The 18979-nt window shown below is 47.2% G+C and overlaps 10 protein-coding genes across 10 annotated transcripts; 6 read left to right on the top strand and 4 right to left on the bottom strand.

Moving 5' to 3' along the window:
- Positions 1-239: 239 nt before the first annotated feature.
- On the top strand, positions 240-1091 carry ECI1 (dodecenoyl-CoA isomerase; the record flags this gene model as incomplete). The annotated part of the gene is made up of 1 exon (XM_022608750.1): positions 240-1091. One exon carries the CDS (start codon positions 240-242, stop codon positions 1089-1091), a length of 852 nt encoding a protein of 283 aa, XP_022465215.1.
- Positions 1092-1125: 34 nt separating this feature from the next.
- On the bottom strand, positions 1126-1998 carry PUT7 (Put7p; the record flags this gene model as incomplete). The annotated part of the gene is made up of 1 exon (XM_022608749.1): positions 1126-1998. The coding sequence occupies one exon, from the start codon at positions 1996-1998 to the stop codon at positions 1126-1128; it is 873 nt and encodes a 290-aa protein (XP_022465214.1).
- A 291-nt stretch (positions 1999-2289) lies between these two features.
- Positions 2290-2646, top strand: RSO55 (Rso55p; the record flags this gene model as incomplete). Its single annotated transcript, XM_022608748.1, has 1 exon — positions 2290-2646. The coding sequence occupies one exon, from the start codon at positions 2290-2292 to the stop codon at positions 2644-2646; it is 357 nt and encodes a 118-aa protein (XP_022465213.1).
- Positions 2647-3905: 1259 nt separating this feature from the next.
- Positions 3906-7478, top strand: KNAG0F03040 (uncharacterized protein; the record flags this gene model as incomplete). The annotated part of the gene is made up of 1 exon (XM_022608747.1): positions 3906-7478. One exon carries the CDS (start codon positions 3906-3908, stop codon positions 7476-7478), a length of 3573 nt encoding a protein of 1190 aa, XP_022465212.1.
- A 277-nt stretch (positions 7479-7755) lies between these two features.
- YSH1 (cleavage polyadenylation factor subunit YSH1) lies at positions 7756-10218 on the top strand (the record flags this gene model as incomplete). Its single annotated transcript, XM_022608746.1, has 1 exon — positions 7756-10218. The coding sequence occupies one exon, from the start codon at positions 7756-7758 to the stop codon at positions 10216-10218; it is 2463 nt and encodes an 820-aa protein (XP_022465211.1).
- A 211-nt stretch (positions 10219-10429) lies between these two features.
- Positions 10430-12226, top strand: DBP9 (ATP-dependent DNA/RNA helicase; the record flags this gene model as incomplete). Its single annotated transcript, XM_022608745.1, has 1 exon — positions 10430-12226. One exon carries the CDS (start codon positions 10430-10432, stop codon positions 12224-12226), a length of 1797 nt encoding a protein of 598 aa, XP_022465210.1.
- Positions 12227-12446: 220 nt separating this feature from the next.
- SMD2 (mRNA splicing protein SMD2) lies at positions 12447-12845 on the bottom strand (the record flags this gene model as incomplete). The annotated part of the gene is made up of 2 exons (XM_022608744.1): positions 12447-12774; positions 12841-12845. The coding sequence occupies 2 exons, from the start codon at positions 12843-12845 to the stop codon at positions 12447-12449; spliced, it is 333 nt and encodes a 110-aa protein (XP_022465209.1).
- Positions 12846-13111: 266 nt separating this feature from the next.
- On the bottom strand, positions 13112-15400 carry MCM5 (MCM DNA helicase complex subunit MCM5; the record flags this gene model as incomplete). Its single annotated transcript, XM_022608743.1, has 1 exon — positions 13112-15400. One exon carries the CDS (start codon positions 15398-15400, stop codon positions 13112-13114), a length of 2289 nt encoding a protein of 762 aa, XP_022465208.1.
- Positions 15401-15786: 386 nt separating this feature from the next.
- Positions 15787-16494, bottom strand: KNAG0F02990 (uncharacterized protein; the record flags this gene model as incomplete). Its single annotated transcript, XM_022608742.1, has 1 exon — positions 15787-16494. One exon carries the CDS (start codon positions 16492-16494, stop codon positions 15787-15789), a length of 708 nt encoding a protein of 235 aa, XP_022465207.1.
- Positions 16495-17077: 583 nt separating this feature from the next.
- On the top strand, positions 17078-18928 carry PIG1 (protein phosphatase regulator PIG1; the record flags this gene model as incomplete). Its single annotated transcript, XM_022608740.1, has 1 exon — positions 17078-18928. The coding sequence occupies one exon, from the start codon at positions 17078-17080 to the stop codon at positions 18926-18928; it is 1851 nt and encodes a 616-aa protein (XP_022465206.1).
- Between the last annotated feature and the right edge of the window lie 51 nt (positions 18929-18979).

Below are 18979 nucleotides of genomic sequence, written 5' to 3'. Positions count from 1 at the left end.
TCTGGTTGATGTTGTAACCGACCAAAGTACAGTTCTATGATGCTGTTGTAGTTGTTGAACAAGAGTGCGAGCAGTTTGAGCCTTAAGAGGCGAGAATTGAGCGTTGTACGTCTATGCAAAGGGGAAAAAAGAGGGACCTCCCGTTGGAGTAAAAGACGGAGTATATAAGGTGATCACCGGTGGTTGCTGTCCTCCGTTTGTAAGTGTAGTTAGTTCACTGCTGATACAAGTAAGCACGGATGACTATGAAACCAGAGGATAAGATCAGCGGGTCTGTCGATGGCTGCTTTTATGTGATCAAGTTTAACTGTCCGCAGACTTTGAATGCGATGTCGTATGACGATTTCCTGTACACGACGAGGCTGCTGGACCGGGCCGAAAGGGATCCCAACGTGTACTTCACCGTCTTGCAGAGCTCTGGGAAGTACTTCTCCTCCGGGGCGGACTTCCGGTCGGTGCCCAACAACCCGAGCGGCGACGAGGGCACGGAGTTGACCAGGTGGCTGGAGAATTTCCTCGCCAAGAACCAGTACATCACGAGCTCGTTCATCAAGCACTCCAAGGTGCTGATCGCGTGTCTGAACGGGCCCGCGATCGGACTGAGCGCCGCGATTGTGCTGCTGTGCGATCTGGTTTATAGCATGGACGCGAGGGGCACGAAGAACTTTCTGCAGTTCCCCTTCTCGCAGTTGGGACTCTCCTGCGAGGGTGCCACCTCTGTGACACTGCCGCAGAAGATCGGCCGCAACGCGGCTTCGACCAAGCTCTTCTTTGGGGAGAGGTTGTACTTCGCTGATATGCTCCACTCTGTGATCAATCGCGACTACGCTCTGGACGACGGCGACGTAGACAAGTTTAACACGCAAGTGATGCAAGACCTTAGGGCGAAAATCCGCGGACTGTACCTACCTGCTGTCCTACAAATGAAGGACGTGCTGCGGGCAAGCAACGACACGGTGTCCAAACTGGAGCTGGCCAACTCGAAGGAGGTCCATGGCGCTCTCCCCTATTGGGTTGATGGTGAACCTCAGAGAAGGTTTGCAAGACTCAGAGACGCCAAGCTGGCCGCTCGTGGTCGCAGCAAGATCTGACCCACGCACTCCCCCCACGGTATAACGTATTGTGCTATATAATAATGTCTACATCGTTATCCACTTCATTTCCATCGCTATCTTGCGAGTCCGTTCGAGACTTCTTGTTCGAAACTACGACCCCGGTGAGGAGCAGTGACGCCAGTATGATGATGGCGAGCAGTCCGCTTCGGGTGGTCTGCCACCGCAGGTTTTCAATCTCGGACTTGATCCCAGACACGATCTTCACGGTAATCTTGTTTGTGCAATCGTTCAAGTTCAAATTGATTCTGTTGTACAGTAGCGTGTTATCGCTTTTCTGTTGGTTTAGTTCCAGTTTCGCGTCCTTGTCGAACGAGTCGATGATCAGCTCGTTGATCTCGTCCACCGTGGTCCCCAGGTCCCTTTGCAGTCTCATGAGCTGCAGGTGATTCCTGTTTAGTTCTGTGGATCGCGACTTGTCGATGATGTAGTGGATTTCGCTCTCCAACGAATGGTAAAGGTGCAGTTGCTTGTCGATCTCGAAGTCTCTCAAGAACTTATCGTTGTAATCGTTGTAGAAGTTGTCGTTGAGCAAGTCTCGGATGATATCCAATAGCAGAAGACTTTGTGCCCTGTTGAACGCGGGGGCACCTTTATTTTGAGTCAGCCGACGGTATATTTGCATCGTATCCATTTGGTTTTCCGCGCGTGTCGGTTTATGCAAATTCAGATGTGTCTCCAAGATCAATTGTTCCGATAAAGTCTTGATAAGATCGTTTTTTGGCGTCTGTGTCGTTGTAGTTGTGCTCCGTACTTTGCTTGTATTTCTTCCTACTATGGACATCGATTTGTTCGCGCACAACACATTGCCATGAAACCGTTCCACTCGAGCATACCTCAATGCCAATTGAAAAACCTTCCGCGGGGAACTGGTCAGCCTGAACATTATCGAAGCGGGTTATGAGGGGGCACGTTGCGTGGAGATGGCAGTTCTTCAACTTGACGAACCAGCTCATCGGGTTATAATCGAGCACGAAACTGCCGGAATGAAAAATAAATAAGACCTAAAAAAACGGACCACCGTAACAGTAGAACATGAACGGCGTTGGCTCCTCGGCAGATCAACGACACGCCCTCGGCTATTCCACGTACGTACGTGTGCAGCCGCCCCCCCCCCCCCACCCTAGTATATAAATACGCATACATATATAACTGTTTAGAAGCAGCACACGAGGATATGTTCGTTCTGCGCAGGAGTTTCTCACGTTGTGTTCGCTTGCAGATCAAGCGCACGCAGTTCCCGCCAAGACCGAAATTCACTGCGGAGATGGAGTCCCAGTGCGAGGAGAGTTTCCTCCACGGTGGACGTGGTCCCCGGTGGACAGGAAGGAGTCGAACGAAGGTGACGAAACGTCGAAAAGTGACAACTGCGACACGTGCCGACAGGAATTGTCGTTTCCTGCCAGGAGACGAGGTCACGGGAGCGGAACCGCGAGATAGCAAGACAGAAAATGGCCTCTCAATTGAGTGCGGACGCCGCTGCGAAGAGGACCGAGGCCGTGTCGGGGTGGGAACAGCGGCGGAAAAGGGCTAGAAAACGCAAGTCCGACGAGAAGTACGAGGCGCACCGCGAGCAAAACAACGCCGAGCGCCGAGAACAGGAGCAGCGGGACCGCGAGACGCTGCTTGCGATGCTAGAGGGCGGCGGTGGCAGCAACCACGACCAGTCTTGAGGTGTGTCTCGCTGTGGGGGGCGTGGTTTTCTGGGTGCCCAGCAGTTCTGGATCGGGTAAGCAGTTTCCGGTTCCGCAGCAGACCTGTCCGGCAATTCCCCCTTTGGGTATAAGACGCCGGCGCGTCATCATTCGACGACAGAAAGAGGAAAAACTCGTGATTTTTTTTGTTTTGTTTTTTTTTTCGGTAACTTGTTTTCCTTCCCACCTTTTCCTGCGGCGGTTTCTCGGAGTGCCTCCCATGCGATGAGCCATTTTCCACTGCTGCTGCTGTTTTCCTGCAGAGGTTTTTTCCCCATTTTGACACATCACTGTTTACCAGTCGCTTACGTGAGACGTCACTTCCCCTGCGGGGGTTTCTGAGGAGACGGGCGGGACCGCTAAGCTATGACAGCAGGACCTATTGTTTAAAGACTCTGCTGATTTTTTTGTGGTCCGTGTACCCTTCTTCGAGTCATCCGCCCTCATTCCAGTTCGGTTTGGGGTTGCAGACTTGTTGTTTGTCCGTTGTCTGGATCACGTCCGATACTAAGAAGAATGGCAAGAGACGGAAAAATGAAAAAAGAGGACTACAACCACTTTTCAATTCTCCGGGCTGGTTTCTCCCTCTGCAACTGTTTTATTGAGGGAGGCTGCTGGATACATAAACTTTAAGGAAGAAAATTTTTTAGAAAATACAGAGTTGTCGAAAAGAGGAAGTCAATCAAAGGACACTCCGTTTTCAGCTTCAGATCGCTATTTCTCTGAACAGTTTTTTTTGCATTTTGCTCTTCACCTGGTTTTGTCTCCCTGTCTCTTTTTTTTTGCTCTTTTTTTTTTCCTGCTTTTCGGAAAAATAGATCTTCGAGGTAGATAGGCACTCCTGTTTGACACCGTTGCTTTTAAAAGAAAGTGGGTAAGTTTAATTTTTTCTCACAAGAACTCCGTTCAATCTTTCTTTACTTGCGTAAGCAAGTTATTCCTGTAATTACTACCGATACCAGAAGGGTTTGTTTTTCTTCCCCCCTCATTCTGTACTTCTTGTTGCGGTTGCGGTTAGCTTTCTGCGCTGTTTACTGTGACTCTTCCTGTTTTCTAACCGGAACAATCTGTTCATCTGTTGTTTTTATTTCTTTCAACAATGGCGAGACCGAAGAAAGAGATCAGCGAACAGAATATAGAGAAATTCCATAAGGAGTTGGAAATGGCAGGGAACCGAAGTGATCTGCTTCTAAGGGACAAGAGGGGAAGGTCCAGATCCTGCCTGCTCTGCAAGAGAAGAAAACAAAAATGTGACCATAAACTTCCAAGTTGCACAGCGTGTTTGAAGGCGTCTGTGATGTGTATACAGCCTGTACGGTACAACGAGGAGACGCAGTCATCTCCAGCCAACCCCTCTCACACTGGGAAACCCTTGGTTAAAGTGGAACCCTTTGGGACAAAAGTACCCATCATACCGATAAACCACAGCCACAACCAAAACCAAAACGGCGGTGTGATAGTATCCCCAACGGTGAAGGGAACAGGGTCTTTGACACCAGCGGGCAGTGTCGCTACCACAAGCAGCACTCCATCGTTGGCTAGTCTCAATGATTTCGACTCCGAGATGGAAAACGGCCCTGGGAATGGCTCGATGGACTCTAGTAACAAGTACCCATTTAGGCCGTCCTCCACATCTTCTACCTCCTCTACCAATCGAATACAGAAACCCAAGACAATGGATAAGGACCAGTACACGTCGTTTATCGAGCGGAAGTTGCGGTACTTGGAAAAAATGATAGAGTTGCCCCCTGGGGGTGCTATGTTCCAGAGGAAACTGGGACGGTATAAAAAGATCACGCACCTGTTGGGGGATATTGACGATTTGGAAAAATACGTCCCCAACGGGCCAGCACAGGACCATGTGCAAGGTATAACGACGCCAACGACAACAATAGCGGCACCTCGCCCGGAGAGGGGCCATATCCCTCAGTTAGCAAGCGACTCACTTGATTCAATCGACTTTAACAAGTGTCTCTTTGCCAAGTACTTTGGTAAAAATTACTTCCCTTACGACCCGGCATTCGAATTTGATGGTCCGCTAGCCAAATCGTTACTAGACGTCTTTTTCAAAAGATTGCAGTTTAAGTACCCGTTGCTGGACGAGCAAGAAATCTACACTTTCCATGAGCACTTTTCTAAGAACAATATCTACTTTTATTCGACAAACGAGTTCCACTTTGCGTCGGGGAGAATGTGGCTGGTCTTTGCTATCAGCGCCTATATGAATAAAACCACGGGTAAGTACAAAGGGCTGGCACCGGAAAGGTACTTTAGCACCGCTGTGAGGCACGTCACCAAATGCAGTGATAACCTGAATTACGTCCAAAAAGTAGAAATACTGACACTACTGGTACTTTACCTGCTGAGGACTGATAGAGACTCCTCTTTACTGTACGATATCATGAAGGATGTGATGTTCATTTGTCAAAAATACTTGTCGTTGAATAAATGGTTCCCTCAGGATCCCTTCGCTCGCAAAAAACTGAGACTCTTTTGGTGTGTTTACCTCTTGGAGAGAATGATCTGTGTATCGGTTGGGAAACCATTCACGATCAGCGAAGCAGATATCAATCTGCCCTTATTCGATGAAAGCTCCTTTAACACCCAAAATTCAAAAGTAAGGGGCGTTCATTTTATTAACCAGTCCTTGAAATTGAGAAGACTGGAATCAGCTTTCGTCGAAAAGTTGAACATCCTGCCTAATACTAATTCCCCAACTCCACCCAAGCAGACAGATCTGCCCTTGGTCAACGACTTCTTCAAACAATTGGAAGTATGGAGGTCGTCATGTTCAATCTCTCACGTGGAGAACTTTGAAAACGAAACGTTGAAACTGTACTATTATAGATCCGTCAGATTATTGATCCAGCCGTATTTGGAATTTTTGACCCCAGAGGACAGACTGTTCAGGGAATCCCAGGCTGCCGCGGGACAAATCTGCCAGCTCTACAAGATATTCCACCAAAAGACCGTCAGTGGCCATTCCACACCAGCAGTGCACACTGTATTTGTGGCTGGCGTGAACCTCGTCTATTGTATGTGGTTGGCAAGGAATTACGACGACGAGAGAAGAAAGAAACTGGGAGACATGTCCAAGCATACGAGGCCACTGATTAGTGCTAGCCTATTCTCTAATATGGATGACTTGAGAGCTTGCTCCGTGTGTCTCTACGTCATGACGGAAAGATCACAGTTTGCAAGAGTGTTCAGAGACACTTTCGATCAGCTCATGAACGCGACAGTTGGTAACTTGATTGAAAGATGTGGTCCAGACTCCTCAGAGTTAATTTACCTATCTGTTCAAGACGGCAACTATTCAGTTCACGGGAACGAATATAATGTCAGGAAGAGCAGTGTAGATAGCGCTGAAGCGGATTTGGGACAGGATGGATCCCGAACAACTAGTGACGAGGATAAAGACCCTAACGGAATGCCTCCTGCTAGGAAAAGAGTTTTCGGCAAAGGGCAGGCCGAGGAACATGCCGGATTTGTAGAGAATTCGCAAGTGGATATAGAGGAACAGAAGAAGTTAGAGGCGAAGCAAGGAGACTTGGCTAAGCAAATCCTGCCAAAAGGCCTGACATATCTACTTACGGAAACTAATAAGGACCCACCGACTTCAAATCTGCCTTCTATAATAACTAATACGAGGGGTGTTCCTCTTGATGATAACCTGCTTCGGTCGGTAAAGGATATCGAGAATAGCCACCAGTATATGATCAAGAAGCCTGCAAACTCGAATGAATGTAACTGGCAGATGGTTCAAGAACAAGCTTTCTTGCAGCAGCAATTGGCACAGCAGAACTTGCAAGTCTATCTGGCTTCCTTGACGAATAGTTCCTCAAACAAAGGCAATGCCAACAAGGGGGAAAACCCTACATTCCCACAACAATTCCAACCCCCCATGTTATCACGTCACCCTCAGCTATCGAATAACATTACAAACGATCTTCAGGCCACAACTTCGCATAAGGAGATAATGACGTCTTTGCTATCGAAGAGTAATTCTAACATTTCGAATGTGAGAAACAGCGGACCAATCGCATCCTCGCCTTCCATCATGTCAGATCAGTTGAGATCGCTCCGAACCAATCATGGTACACAAGGTACATTATCGTCAGCGGTAGCGTCCCCTCTCCCACCAATCGGGTACCCAACTATTGAGGGTAAACCGGCTGAGAGTGGTGTGTTGTTCAGCAATGGTACCCACGACATGATTAACAACATTTCCACATGGACGGGGAACTCCGTATTTAGGGATTTATCGCAAAGGGAGAACTATGCAATTCATCAAGGGCTGTCCTATCCAAATAATATAGTAACTGGAGACGCTATCCCGCAAACGCCCCAGCAGCTATCTTATCATAGCTACCCGCCGTCCCCAATTCCAACAGGCCAAAACCAGTCATACCAGAACCAGCCGTTGCAACCTCACCAGCATTTCCAGCAGATTCAACAGCAGCAGCACGCGCATATCCTTCAAGGACAAAATATGAGTGCAGGTATAGATAACACACAATTGCCACCCTCTATTATGAATAATGCAGCCAATGACTACCTTCACAGTGGTAACGTCAATCAAGCGGACACTTCAAACCTAGTAGGAAGTGCTCCTTCTACACAAATTGAAGACTTTTGGACGATTAACGATGATTACGGTTTTCTGACATGATTTTTTTTTCCTTGTTTCCAAAATCTTATTACGTATTTTTACAGATAGATAAATATCCTTCCAACCAAATGATTCAGTCTTAAATTTCCTGTGAATTCTTACTTTGTAGATCTGTCTTGTTCAATTCTTTGGCACATCGGTCTTTCTTTTTTAGATTCTAAGAAAAAAATGAAAGAAGAAAATCTGCAAGAGTTGGTTGAACAAGTAACGGTGCAACTAACTTCGCACTGTCCATTGAAAGGAAAAGCGAACTACTAGCAGCGGAAAGACATTAGCCATGTCACAAGCTTCAAATACTTCCTTCAAATTTTTTGCTTTGGGCGGTGGGAATGAAGTTGGGAGGTCATGCCATATCATACAATACAAGGGTAAAACTATAATGCTCGACGCTGGGGTGCATCCAGCCTACCAAGGTATGGCATCTTTGCCGTTTTATGATGACTTTGATCTTTCTACCGTGGACATCTTGTTAATATCCCATTTCCATTTGGACCATGCCGCGTCTTTGCCGTACGTAATGCAACGAACGCCATTTAAAGGCCGAGTGTTTATGACACATCCTACGAAGGCAATCTATAGATGGTTACTAAGAGATTTCGTTAGAGTCACTGCTATTGGTGTTGACTCAACTTTGGCAGCAGAGGAGTCTCTGTACACAGATGAGGATCTTGCGGAATCCTTTGACAAGATTGAAACCATTGATTATCATTCCACTGTAGAAGTTAACGGGATCAAGTTTACTGCGTATCATGCCGGACATGTTTTGGGTGCAGCTATGTTTCAAATTGAAATTGCTGGCCTAAAGATTCTTTTTACGGGTGACTACTCCAGGGAAATGGATCGTCATTTGAATTCGGCTGAAGTTCCTCCACAGTCATCGGATATTTTGGTTGTGGAATCCACCTTCGGTACAGCTACACATGAACCTCGTCTACATAGGGAAAATAAGCTTACTCAACTAATACATACGACGGTTGGTAGGGGTGGGAGAGTTCTGATGCCGGTGTTTGCTCTTGGGAGGGCGCAGGAATTGATGCTTATATTAGACGAATATTGGCAAAAACATTCCGATGAGTTGGGCAGCGGGCAAGTTCCAATATTTTACGCATCTGATCTTGCAAGAAAGTGTATGAGCGTTTTCCAGACTTACGTGAATATGATGAACGACGATATACGGAAAAAGTTCAGAGACTCTCAAACGAATCCGTTCATCTTCAAGAACATATCATATCTGAAAAACCTGGAGGAATTCCAGGATTTTGGACCCAGTGTCATGTTAGCATCGCCAGGCATGCTTCAAAGTGGATTATCGCGAGATCTTTTGGAAAAGTGGTGCCCTGAGCAAAAAAACCTGGTTTTGATTACTGGTTACTCGGTGGAAGGTACAATGGCGAAGTACATAATGTTGGAGCCGGATACCATTCCTGCTATAGGGAATCCTGAGATTAATATCCCAAGGCGTTGTCAAGTAGAAGAAATATCTTTCGCCGCGCACGTTGATTTCCAGGAAAACTTAGAGTTCATCGAGAAAATCAATGCACAAAATATCATTTTGGTTCATGGTGAATCTAATCCCATGGGGAGATTGAAGTCGGCCCTGTTATCCAACTTTTCTTCCACTAAAGGAACAGATAATGAGGTTCATGTATACAATCCAAGAAACTGTGTCGAAGTTGCCTTGGAATACAAGGGTATCAAGGTTGCGAAGGCGGTAGGTAATATTGTCGATGAGGTCTTACAAAAAGAGGAGAAGTTTGTTTCCAAGAATTCTAAGGACAGTGATGTTGGTTTAAAGATGGAAGAAACAGAAGTTGAGGGAGAGGAAGTAACGACAGTCGGTGAAAACGACAAAATAAAAGCAGAGGCAACGACGGCCGATGAAAACAAGAAAACAGAGACAGAAGCGACGACGGCCAATGAAGACGGCAAAATAAAAAAAGAAACAACTGCTAGTGTCGAGGCTACGCCCGAGCAAGAAGATATAGTCATTTCAGGAATTCTTGTTTCTGATGACAAAAATTTTGATCTGACCCTGGTGTCTTTGTCGGATTTGCGAGAGCACCACACGGAACTCTCGACGACTGTATTGAGAGAAAGACAGACCATGATGGTGAACTGTAAAAAGGAACTGGTATACTGGCATTTGTGTCAAATGTTTGGTGACATCACTGTTGAACGAGACGATAGCGGAGTTACAAACCAAGAAGTGTCAAAGATAGAAAACAAGTCATCCCCAGAAAGTGAAAAGTTGGTCCTCCAAATAATGGGAGACATTCGGGTGACGCTTATCGATAATATGGCAGTATTGGAATGGAATCAAGGTTTGATAAGTGATACTATCGCCGATTCTATCGTAACCATTCTTATGAGTGTTGATTCCGCGCCTGCCAGTGTGAAAATGAGCAGTCACTCGTGCTCCCATCAACATGGACACGAGCACGCGCATGAACACGAAGAAAATGACGCCGTAATACAGCAGGAACGTGCATGGAAGATAAAAAAACTTGTCAACCTTTTCAAGGAGCAATTTGGGGATGCATTTACACTAATGCTTCGGAAGGACGAGACCGTTGTGCCCAGTCAAAAGGAAGATATTATGGGTGAAATTACTATGGGTAAGGCTTCAGCCAAGATAAATTTCACCCAAATGAAGGTGGAAGAATGTAACTCTAACCCCTTGAAGGGCAGAGTGGAGAGTATCATGGAGATTGGTGCTAGTTTAGTGTCCAGTTTATGCTGATAGACCTGCATATTCAAACATATGTGTGCGTAAGTATTTTGTATGACAGTTTCTGATCATCACTATGTACGTATATGAAAATTTTTGGAAAATTAGATATTTGTTGTTTTTGGGCATCTCATCTCATCGCATCGCATCCCACTTACTAAACGTCATCAGGTTTTGCTACTGTTCTTCCAAAATCATCCTGAGCAAATCGTGCAATTATCCAATGAGCAAACCTATTAAAGATTTGGCCGCTGATGCTTACATTGATGAATCAGTGACTTTTGAATCCTTCCAGCTCGACGCAAGGTTGTTGCAGGCCGTTAAACGTGCAGGGCTTCACCATCCTACATTGGTCCAATCGCATGCTATTCCGTTAGCACTTCAGCAGAAAAGAGATATTATTGCTAAAGCCGCAACTGGTTCCGGTAAGACATTGGCCTACTTGGTCCCGGTTATTCAAACGATATTGAACTACAAAGCGAATGCTCCAAATGAGGCGGATGAGGGGTCCAGCACGTTAGGTATTATTCTGGTGCCAACTAGGGAATTGGCTCAGCAAGTTACTGCAGTACTAGAGAAGATGATTTTGTTTTGTTCCAAGGATATAAAGACTTTGAACGTTTCCTCTGATCTGTCTGCTTCGGTGATGACGGCGCTACTTTTGGAGAAACCAGAAATCATTGTAGCAACTCCAGGTAAGCTGACTAACTTGTTAGACACCAAGATAAATTATATTTCACTGGATAACCTAAAATTTTTTGTCATTGATGAAGCCGATTTGGTTTTAACCTTCGGGTATCAGGACGATTTAAATAAGATTGCCGAATACTTACCCCTGAAGAAAAATCTTCAGACTTTTTTGATGAGTGCTACTTTGAATGACGATATCAACGAATTGAAGACTAAATTTTGCCGAGCTCCTGCCATTTTAAAGTTTAATGACGACAACATTAACAAAGACCAGACGAAATTGGTTCAGTACTACGTTAAAACTAATGAATTTGACAAGTTTTTATTATGTTATGTCATTTTCAAGCTGAACCTGATCAAAGGTAAAACGTTGATCTTTGTTAACAACATAGATAGAGGGTACCGACTAAAGCTAGTAATGGAACAATTCGGCATCAAATCTTGTATTTTGAACAGTGAATTACCATCCAACTCCAGACAACATATCGTCGATCAGTTCAACAAAAACTTGTACAGTCTTCTGATAGCCACAGATGATACAGATTTCCTGAAGGAAGGAGATGAGGGTGAAGAACAAGAAAGTGTAGAGGAACAAACGGACAATCAAGAGACAAAGGATACAGAGGAGCCCAATAAGGAGCAAAATACCAAGAAAAGAAACCACACTGAGGTTAAGCAAGATAAAGAGTACGGTGTTTCCCGTGGTGTTGATTTCAAGAATGTTGCCTGTGTGTTAAATTTTGATCTACCGACGACGGCTAAGTCATACGTTCACAGAATTGGTAGAACCGCGCGTGCGGGTAGATCCGGGACGGCTATCTCATTTGTAGTTCCACTAAAGGATTTTGGTAAACACAAGCCATCGATGTGCCCTACAGCCAAGAGAGACGAAAAAATATTTTCCAGGATTCTGAAGCAGCAAAGTAAGCTTGGTCTGGAGTTGCAGCCATACTCGTTCGACCCTAAACAAATTGAGGGTTTCCGTTATAGAATGGAGGATGGTTTCCGTGCTGTGACCCAAGTTGCTGTCAGAGAGGCTAGAATTAAGGAGTTGAGACAGGAGTTACTTGCCAGTGAGAAGTTAAAAAGACATTTTGAGGAGAACCCAAAGGAGTTGCAGAGTTTAAGGCACGATAAGGAATTGCATCCTGCTAGAGTGCAGCAGCATTTGAAGAGAGTCCCTGAGTATTTGCTACCAGATGCCGCGAAGCAAGGTGGGAAGAAACCAAGGTTTGTTCCCTTTCACAATCCGAAGAAAACTCGCCATAATAAGGGTAAAGTTGGTAAACGGAGAACCGCTAAAGCTGACCCATTGAAAAACTTCAAATGAAACCACTCTGCATAGAGAGCAGGCATATATAGGTGTTTATAATAGAACCGGAGAGTCAAACAAAAAAATTACAATTGTACATTATCCTACTACTAAATAATTTGCAGCTGCACTTACTAATGCATCAGATGCCTATACCTTTATGTCAAATATACTATCTGCTGTAATTGCAAGGTACGTCGATTGGGCGGACGGTAAGGTGTGTGTATCCCAGCCTCAATTACTCGATGGGGGCCTTCAGAATGATAATTACAGAGTCGCCTCTTAGGAACAGCTTGCTTATAAACCGTTCCTTATTGGTGGTCTTGTTGTGCTTCTTTTCGGTCCACAGTTCCTTTACATTTTCCAGAACCATATTGCAATGCCTATCAAACGCTTTCACTCTGGCTATGATCTTGTGGTTATTTCTTAGTGATATAATTACCGGTGTTCTAGAAATTACCGCCTCGTTTATCAGGGACATGGGACCATGTCTGAGTTCGAACTCTTCAAGTTGGTCCAGTTCCTCCTTCGATAGTTCTGATTTGGGACGATCTATTATTTGGTCACTAAAACGTTCAAAGTTAGTATCAGCTGTTTTGGAAGTGTTTGGGTTTCTAGGGTATTTAACGTACGACATTGCGGGTATTGAGTGGTATATACGTGTATGCACTCTTTCAACTGCACGAACAGCTCATCTAACAAGCGTAACCGTCAATAGCACGGGTTCAAAGTTTATTTATTTTTTATTAGCTCGACTTTTTTTCTGGGCTTCTTCTACAAGCACCGCTCGAATTCGTACTGAACTTACTGAGTCGGTGAGGATGCCCGCCCTCCACCTTCTCGTGTACGCAAGTGTGTACACTCTTCTATTAATATTACATGTGTAGAGTTGTGCGGCGCTGTCTAGACACCGCTTCTGTAGATATTTTGGCCTTGGTGCCTCAACTGGATTGTCTCGTGCTTCTCAAGGGCGTACAGGGCTTTGTCCAGAGCCGGCTGAGTGAACCTGCCCGTGTCGACGAACTCTCTTCTCAGAGTCTGGTACGATGTAGACCACCCTATGGGCAGTCTTCTTTTCAGTTCTTCCTCTATCTGGCGGATATTCGCCATGGTGTTCGAGATCCCGTCGCCCTTGTCCATCCCACCGATCGGGTCCTGCGATGCGGCGTCCATCGTCGAAGCCTGGAACAGTCTTATTGCCTCGTCGACGTGTCTTTCGTCCGCGACGGGGCTCAATTCGAGCTTTGCCAACGATTCCGTGATACGGATGATGGCCTCCAACTGACGGATCGTGATTGGGATCGATGATCTTTCCGTGGATTTCAGTTCGTTGATGAGCAACTGCTTCCTGATAGACACAAACTCCGAGGACAACTTCTTTGCCGCGGAGGGCGACAGGCGCGGGGCACATTTGAGTCTGCAGTAGGTGATGTATCTTTTCATTTTCTCCATGCTCAACTCCTGCCCGCTGCTCTCAAGGTCCTGCTGTTGCTGCGATGTACGTCCAGTGTGTATGTTTATCACATGGTTCGCGATGGAGATGTCTCTCTCCTCGTTGTGGTCGTCCTTGACGATGAAGATCATGTCGAAACGGGACAAAATTGTCGTTTGGAAGTCGATGTTTTCGCCGGGGGATTTCAAGTCGTCATAACGGCCGTAGATAGGGTTCGCCGCGGCGAGCACACTGGTTCTCGAGTTCAAAACGGTGGTGATCCCGGCCTTTGCGATCGAGATGGTCTGCTGTTCCATGGCCTCATGGATGGCGACTCTGTCCTCGTCCCTCATTTTGTCGAACTCGTCAATACAAACGACACCACCGTCCGCCAAAACCATGGCACCACCTTCTAAGAAGAACTCTCTCGTGACTGGGTCCCTCTGGACACTGGCTGTCAGGCCTGCCGCTGACGAGCCCTTCCCCGAGGTGTACACTGCGATGGGGGCAACCTTCTCGACGAACTTCAACAGTTGCGATTTGGCGGTACCTGGGTCACCAAGCAGAAGCACGTTGACGTCCCCCCTGAGCCGCATACTATCTGGGAGTAATTTCTTAGACCCACCCATCAGCAAGCAAACGATTGCCTTCTTTATATCCTCGTTACCAAAGATTGACGGGGCTATTGACTTCGTGAGCAGTTCGTAAATGTCTGGTCTTCTAGACATGGCCAAGAACTCTTCTTCCTCCTCCTCTGAGAACATTGTCATTGCGTTACCGAAACTTGCCGTGTCCACGTCCGTTTGTATCCCCAACACTTTGATGTACGGTGTCCTAATGGCGACACCACCACTACCGTCGTTACTGTTCCCCGAAGTCCGTTTCGAGTTGTAAATCGAATAGATGCCAACGATCGTGGCGCGTGTACCCGGGACGACCCTGTTGGTGAGGTACCTATCACAGGACATTGTGATGTTTCTTGGCATTTCACCGACGGGGACCGACTCTGGGATCTCTTGCATCTTTAGGAACTGTTGGTCTATGAACGACGACGATTCGTGGATGATGAGGTACGGGTCTGGACCACAATTTTTCGTGGCCCCGTCTGTCACCGGTGGCGCACCGCCGTTCATGGGGGACTGTGAGTTCGATAGGCACGAGTGTGGTAAAGAGACAGAGTTCCCACTGATCGAGTTGAAGTTGTTTATGGTGATCGATGTAGTGTGTCTACAGTTCCTGCACATGAGGTGCAAGTGGGTAGCTCTTGAGGACAACACGGACGTGGAGATGACAATCCCTGACAGTCTCACGATCTTGGCGACGTGGTCCGAGTTGAGGAATCTGAGTGCCGTCTGGTTAGCTCTTGAGTTGACGATGAGCTGGAAGTTGGGGATCAGAGCCGCGTCTGTCCTGCGATCCTCCTCATTGTCACCGCTGCCAGCACCGCTCAACTGTGTGATTCGTTTAGCGACTTGTGTGATACCTGTTTCGAACAAAGGTATAGCGTCCGAGGGCTCATCTAGCAGTTTCTTGTACAGATCCTCGTTGTACGCAATAAGATGTTCCAGATTGATAGTCAATGCGTAGTTCTTGACCAGGAGACAGTTTCTCAATTGGTCTCTGTATATGAACTGTGAGGACAGTCTGAATTCCAAGATGAAATTCTTAAAGGACTTGATAATCTCTGTGTTATCGTCGTCATTGGGCGACTCGCCCTGTAACACGGGGGCACTGTATATTTCCGGTCTATCAAAAGACATTGCCAGCGCGTGGGTGCACTTCGATATGTCTGCGTGTTAGGAAGGTATGATCTCTTTACACACTGGTCTCTTCCATCTTTTTTTTTTTTTCTTTCTTCTTTTTTTTTCCAGTTCGCGATGTCTTTCCTCTTTTCGGCACGAGCGCAGTTTTTCACTTCCCCTTTGGGTAAAGAGAGTGTTTCTCGTGTACAATCACTCTGCACGGTCTGCGTGGCTTCCCCGATTCCGCGGAGTGGTCTCGACGCCCGGGGCCCAGGCAGCAGCTGTGTCCCCCGTTCGTCTCAGATTGAGGATAGAGCCAAGCTACAGAGAGATATGTTGAGATATGTGTTGAGACTGTACTGCTGGTGGTGGTAACGGCACGCTGACTCTGCCGTCACTTGATGTCACTGCGTCAGGCACCAGTTGAAATCGATCAACTGGTGGGCAGGGGACAGTGACGAAGAGGCAGCCAGGGCCCAGAAGGGCGGGACCCCGAGAGAACAGAGAAAGTAGCAGCAGCAGCGCAGCAGCAGTAGACCGTAAATTCGGAGTTTCAAAGTAGACGATACCACCTCCCCCCTCCGGGCCCAGCTCAGGCCCGCCCCCCGCGTCCTCCCGGTCCTGACTTCTCCACACCGGCCCCTGGCAGCGTGTAACAGAAACTCTCCGGACGCAGGACAGGACGCAGTGGATGGGGGGGTGACTGCAACAAAGGCAAGGACACAGACGGCTGTCTCTCTCCCGCTCCCTTGCCTTTGTTGCATAAGCGCGCGTTGCTGCGTGTTGCCCCATTGGGAAGGAGCAGCGAGTCTAGACGGCCGCCGCCCAGGCCGCCGCCCGCCGCTCCCCCTTTTCCCCCCAGCACACAATGGGTCCCGCCCCGATGCCCCGGAAACGGAAAGGCAGACGGAGCGCGCGGCGACTTTTTCTTGCTGCTGTGGCGCTGCAGTGTGTGGCGCACGGGTGCGGGACACCGTGCCGTGCGGGGCGCTCTGTGTTGCGGAACACTTGTGCAGTGCATGCACACATCCCTTATCGCGGGAAAAAAAAGAAACTGCCTGCACTCGATTCACATGCGCATTGTTCTGGGGGAGGGTGTGCGAAACACCCATTGTTCTTCTGCTTTGGGAACACTGCGGCAGCGGCTACGGCTGCCGCAGGGGGAGAGAGGGTTGCAGGGAGATTTGTGCAGAGCCTCTTGCAGTTATCAGATTCGGGAACGAAGAGCACTCTGGGGAAGCGAGACAAAGACGCAAGAATCAACAGTTGTTGCTACATCACACTCATGATATCCTTTGTTATCTATCGTCTAATCCTCACTCTCTTCTTCCCCCCGCAATAAAATCTCGTCTCTTCCTTATCTAATATATATATACATATATATTGTATATATATTTGCAGTGGAAGAATTGTTCTCGAGTTCTGTGTCTTTTCAGTTGTTGAGTATTACAAATCCCGGGGGTCCAAGTATTATTTTTTTTCTCTTTTTCTCTTTGGTTCTTCGTTTGTTTGTAGACCTCGAGCAACTTTCCCCCGGATCGTAAGACGCGTTCACTTCGTTTTTTGCTACCATACTGTGTTTGCTAATTTTGAATTTTAGTTCCTTTTTTTTGCGGGGGGTGTCGTTTTTGTTTATTTTCGTCCAACAAATTTCACAACGTAATGATAGCACACAGAACAAGTCCGACCAGCACGATGCGCGGGTCGCTGAAACCGTCGTTGAAGGGATCGTCCAGAAGGTCGTCGCTGTCGTCGACCGGGTCCACGGACTCAAGTTCGTCGAGCTCAAAGTTCGTGAGGTTTGCTTCCGAATTGACCACGGTCAAGAGCTTCCACTCTACAGATAAACCAATCACCATATCCGCTGAAAATTCTCCTGATTTATCCTTCGTGAATGACACGACGCCTTTGACAGGTGGTGGTGGTGGTGGCTACGAGGGGGACGTTTGGTTCAACGATTTGGAGAGTTTCCCCCTGTTCGTTAGAGGTAACTCGTTCCAACTGGATTACGACTCTGACAGTGATAACGATAACGATAGCTACAGCTACGGTAGTGGCTCGGCGTCCAGGAGCATTCGTAAAGTTACCTCGCCTGTCCCCTGCGAGGATGATACAGTGTTTGATGTGGTCGAGTGGGATTTCGTGAAGTCGAATTTGGAACCGCCAACCGCTGAACAAACGCGGGGGGAAAACGATATATTCAGCTATATGAACGGCCAGAATATAAAATTGCACTCGCTACGGCCGCTGGACGGTGGGAAGACGAAACTGGAAGGGTTGATATACGTTAACAACTTAAACTTCGAGAAGTTCATAGAGATTAAATTCACTTTCAACGATTGGTTGGATATCCACTACGTCACCGCCACTTACAACAGATCCATCACTGGAAGGTTGGACGAGTTCAAATTCGTGGTTAACTTGGACGCTATGCGGTACTTCCTGAAATTCAAAAAATTGCTGTACTGTAAAGATGGGGAATCCCTATGTCCACTGTCTTTGAAACTGTGTTGTCGGTATGACGTTAATTACGAGACTTACTACGATAACAACAACTACCAGAACTACGAGTTTAACTTCCTCGTCAGAACAGTCAATGAACTTTACCTCTCAACGCACTCACAACAGCGGATCAACAGTAGCATATCCAAGAGGGAAACACCTGAAAGTACTACCTCTAAAACTAATAACAATAATACGAATTGTATTCGCAAATCCTCCTTCTACTCGGATTTCTTGGTGTCCACCACGTTATCCCATAAACTTCCCTTCGACGACACGCTCCGCGATGGAGATGGCCGTATTCCTCGGCCCTCCGTCTCTCGTAGTTTCAGCGACGACACAGACTACTACAACACATCACCACTAAAGCACCTGTACCACAACGACACGACGCTGATCAAACCAACGAGCTTGAACTCGGTCCTGCTATCCCTGGACACGGGGACGAGCATGGAGACCGCAGTGGACGCCAACAACAACAGGTCCGAAAGAGAAGCAGAGAAATTCATGGAGCGCATGCCGGATGGGGCAGGGTTGGACGACCCGCCTATCTACACTACCCCGTCTCTTTGCTCATCCTTATCCTCGTCCCTAAGTGATCTATCACCTCTACAAGATTTCAACGAATCACTCATGGACGGGAAAGATGACGTGTTCTACTATAACGACAACGACAACGAAACTTTACTACTAGACCCGTACGATCTCCCAGGTAAGGACGAGTTTTTCGATGATCAGAAAAGCGTCGCCACGGAGACACCACTGATGTACAGTAACGAGACAGAGGACACCGCTTACCACGAAAATGGACACAAGACCGTCACCATGAGAACCATGGACAACGGGAATTACACGGCCGGTGGCACCCCAGCGAGGGAGGTGTCCCGCAGCAACAACTCAAACGATACCCTCATAAACACAAGGCAGCTACTGGATGACGAAGCGGAGTCGATCTCGTCGTCCTCGAAATCGCAGAGCTCCTCCTCCTCATCGATGGATAACAAAGAGGCCGGGGGTCGCGACGGATCAGCGACAACACCGTGATCACGGACTCCTCGACAGGCCTCGAGTTGAAACCAAGGGAGATGGATTACC

This window comes from Huiozyma naganishii, chromosome 6 (genome assembly GCF_000348985.1).
Source record: "Huiozyma naganishii CBS 8797 chromosome 6, complete genome".
In the NCBI taxonomy this organism is placed as follows: Eukaryota; Fungi; Ascomycota; class Saccharomycetes; order Saccharomycetales; family Saccharomycetaceae; genus Huiozyma; species Huiozyma naganishii.
The sequence above is the reverse complement of the archived record's forward strand: the minus strand, read 5'-3'. Positions and strand labels throughout refer to the sequence as shown.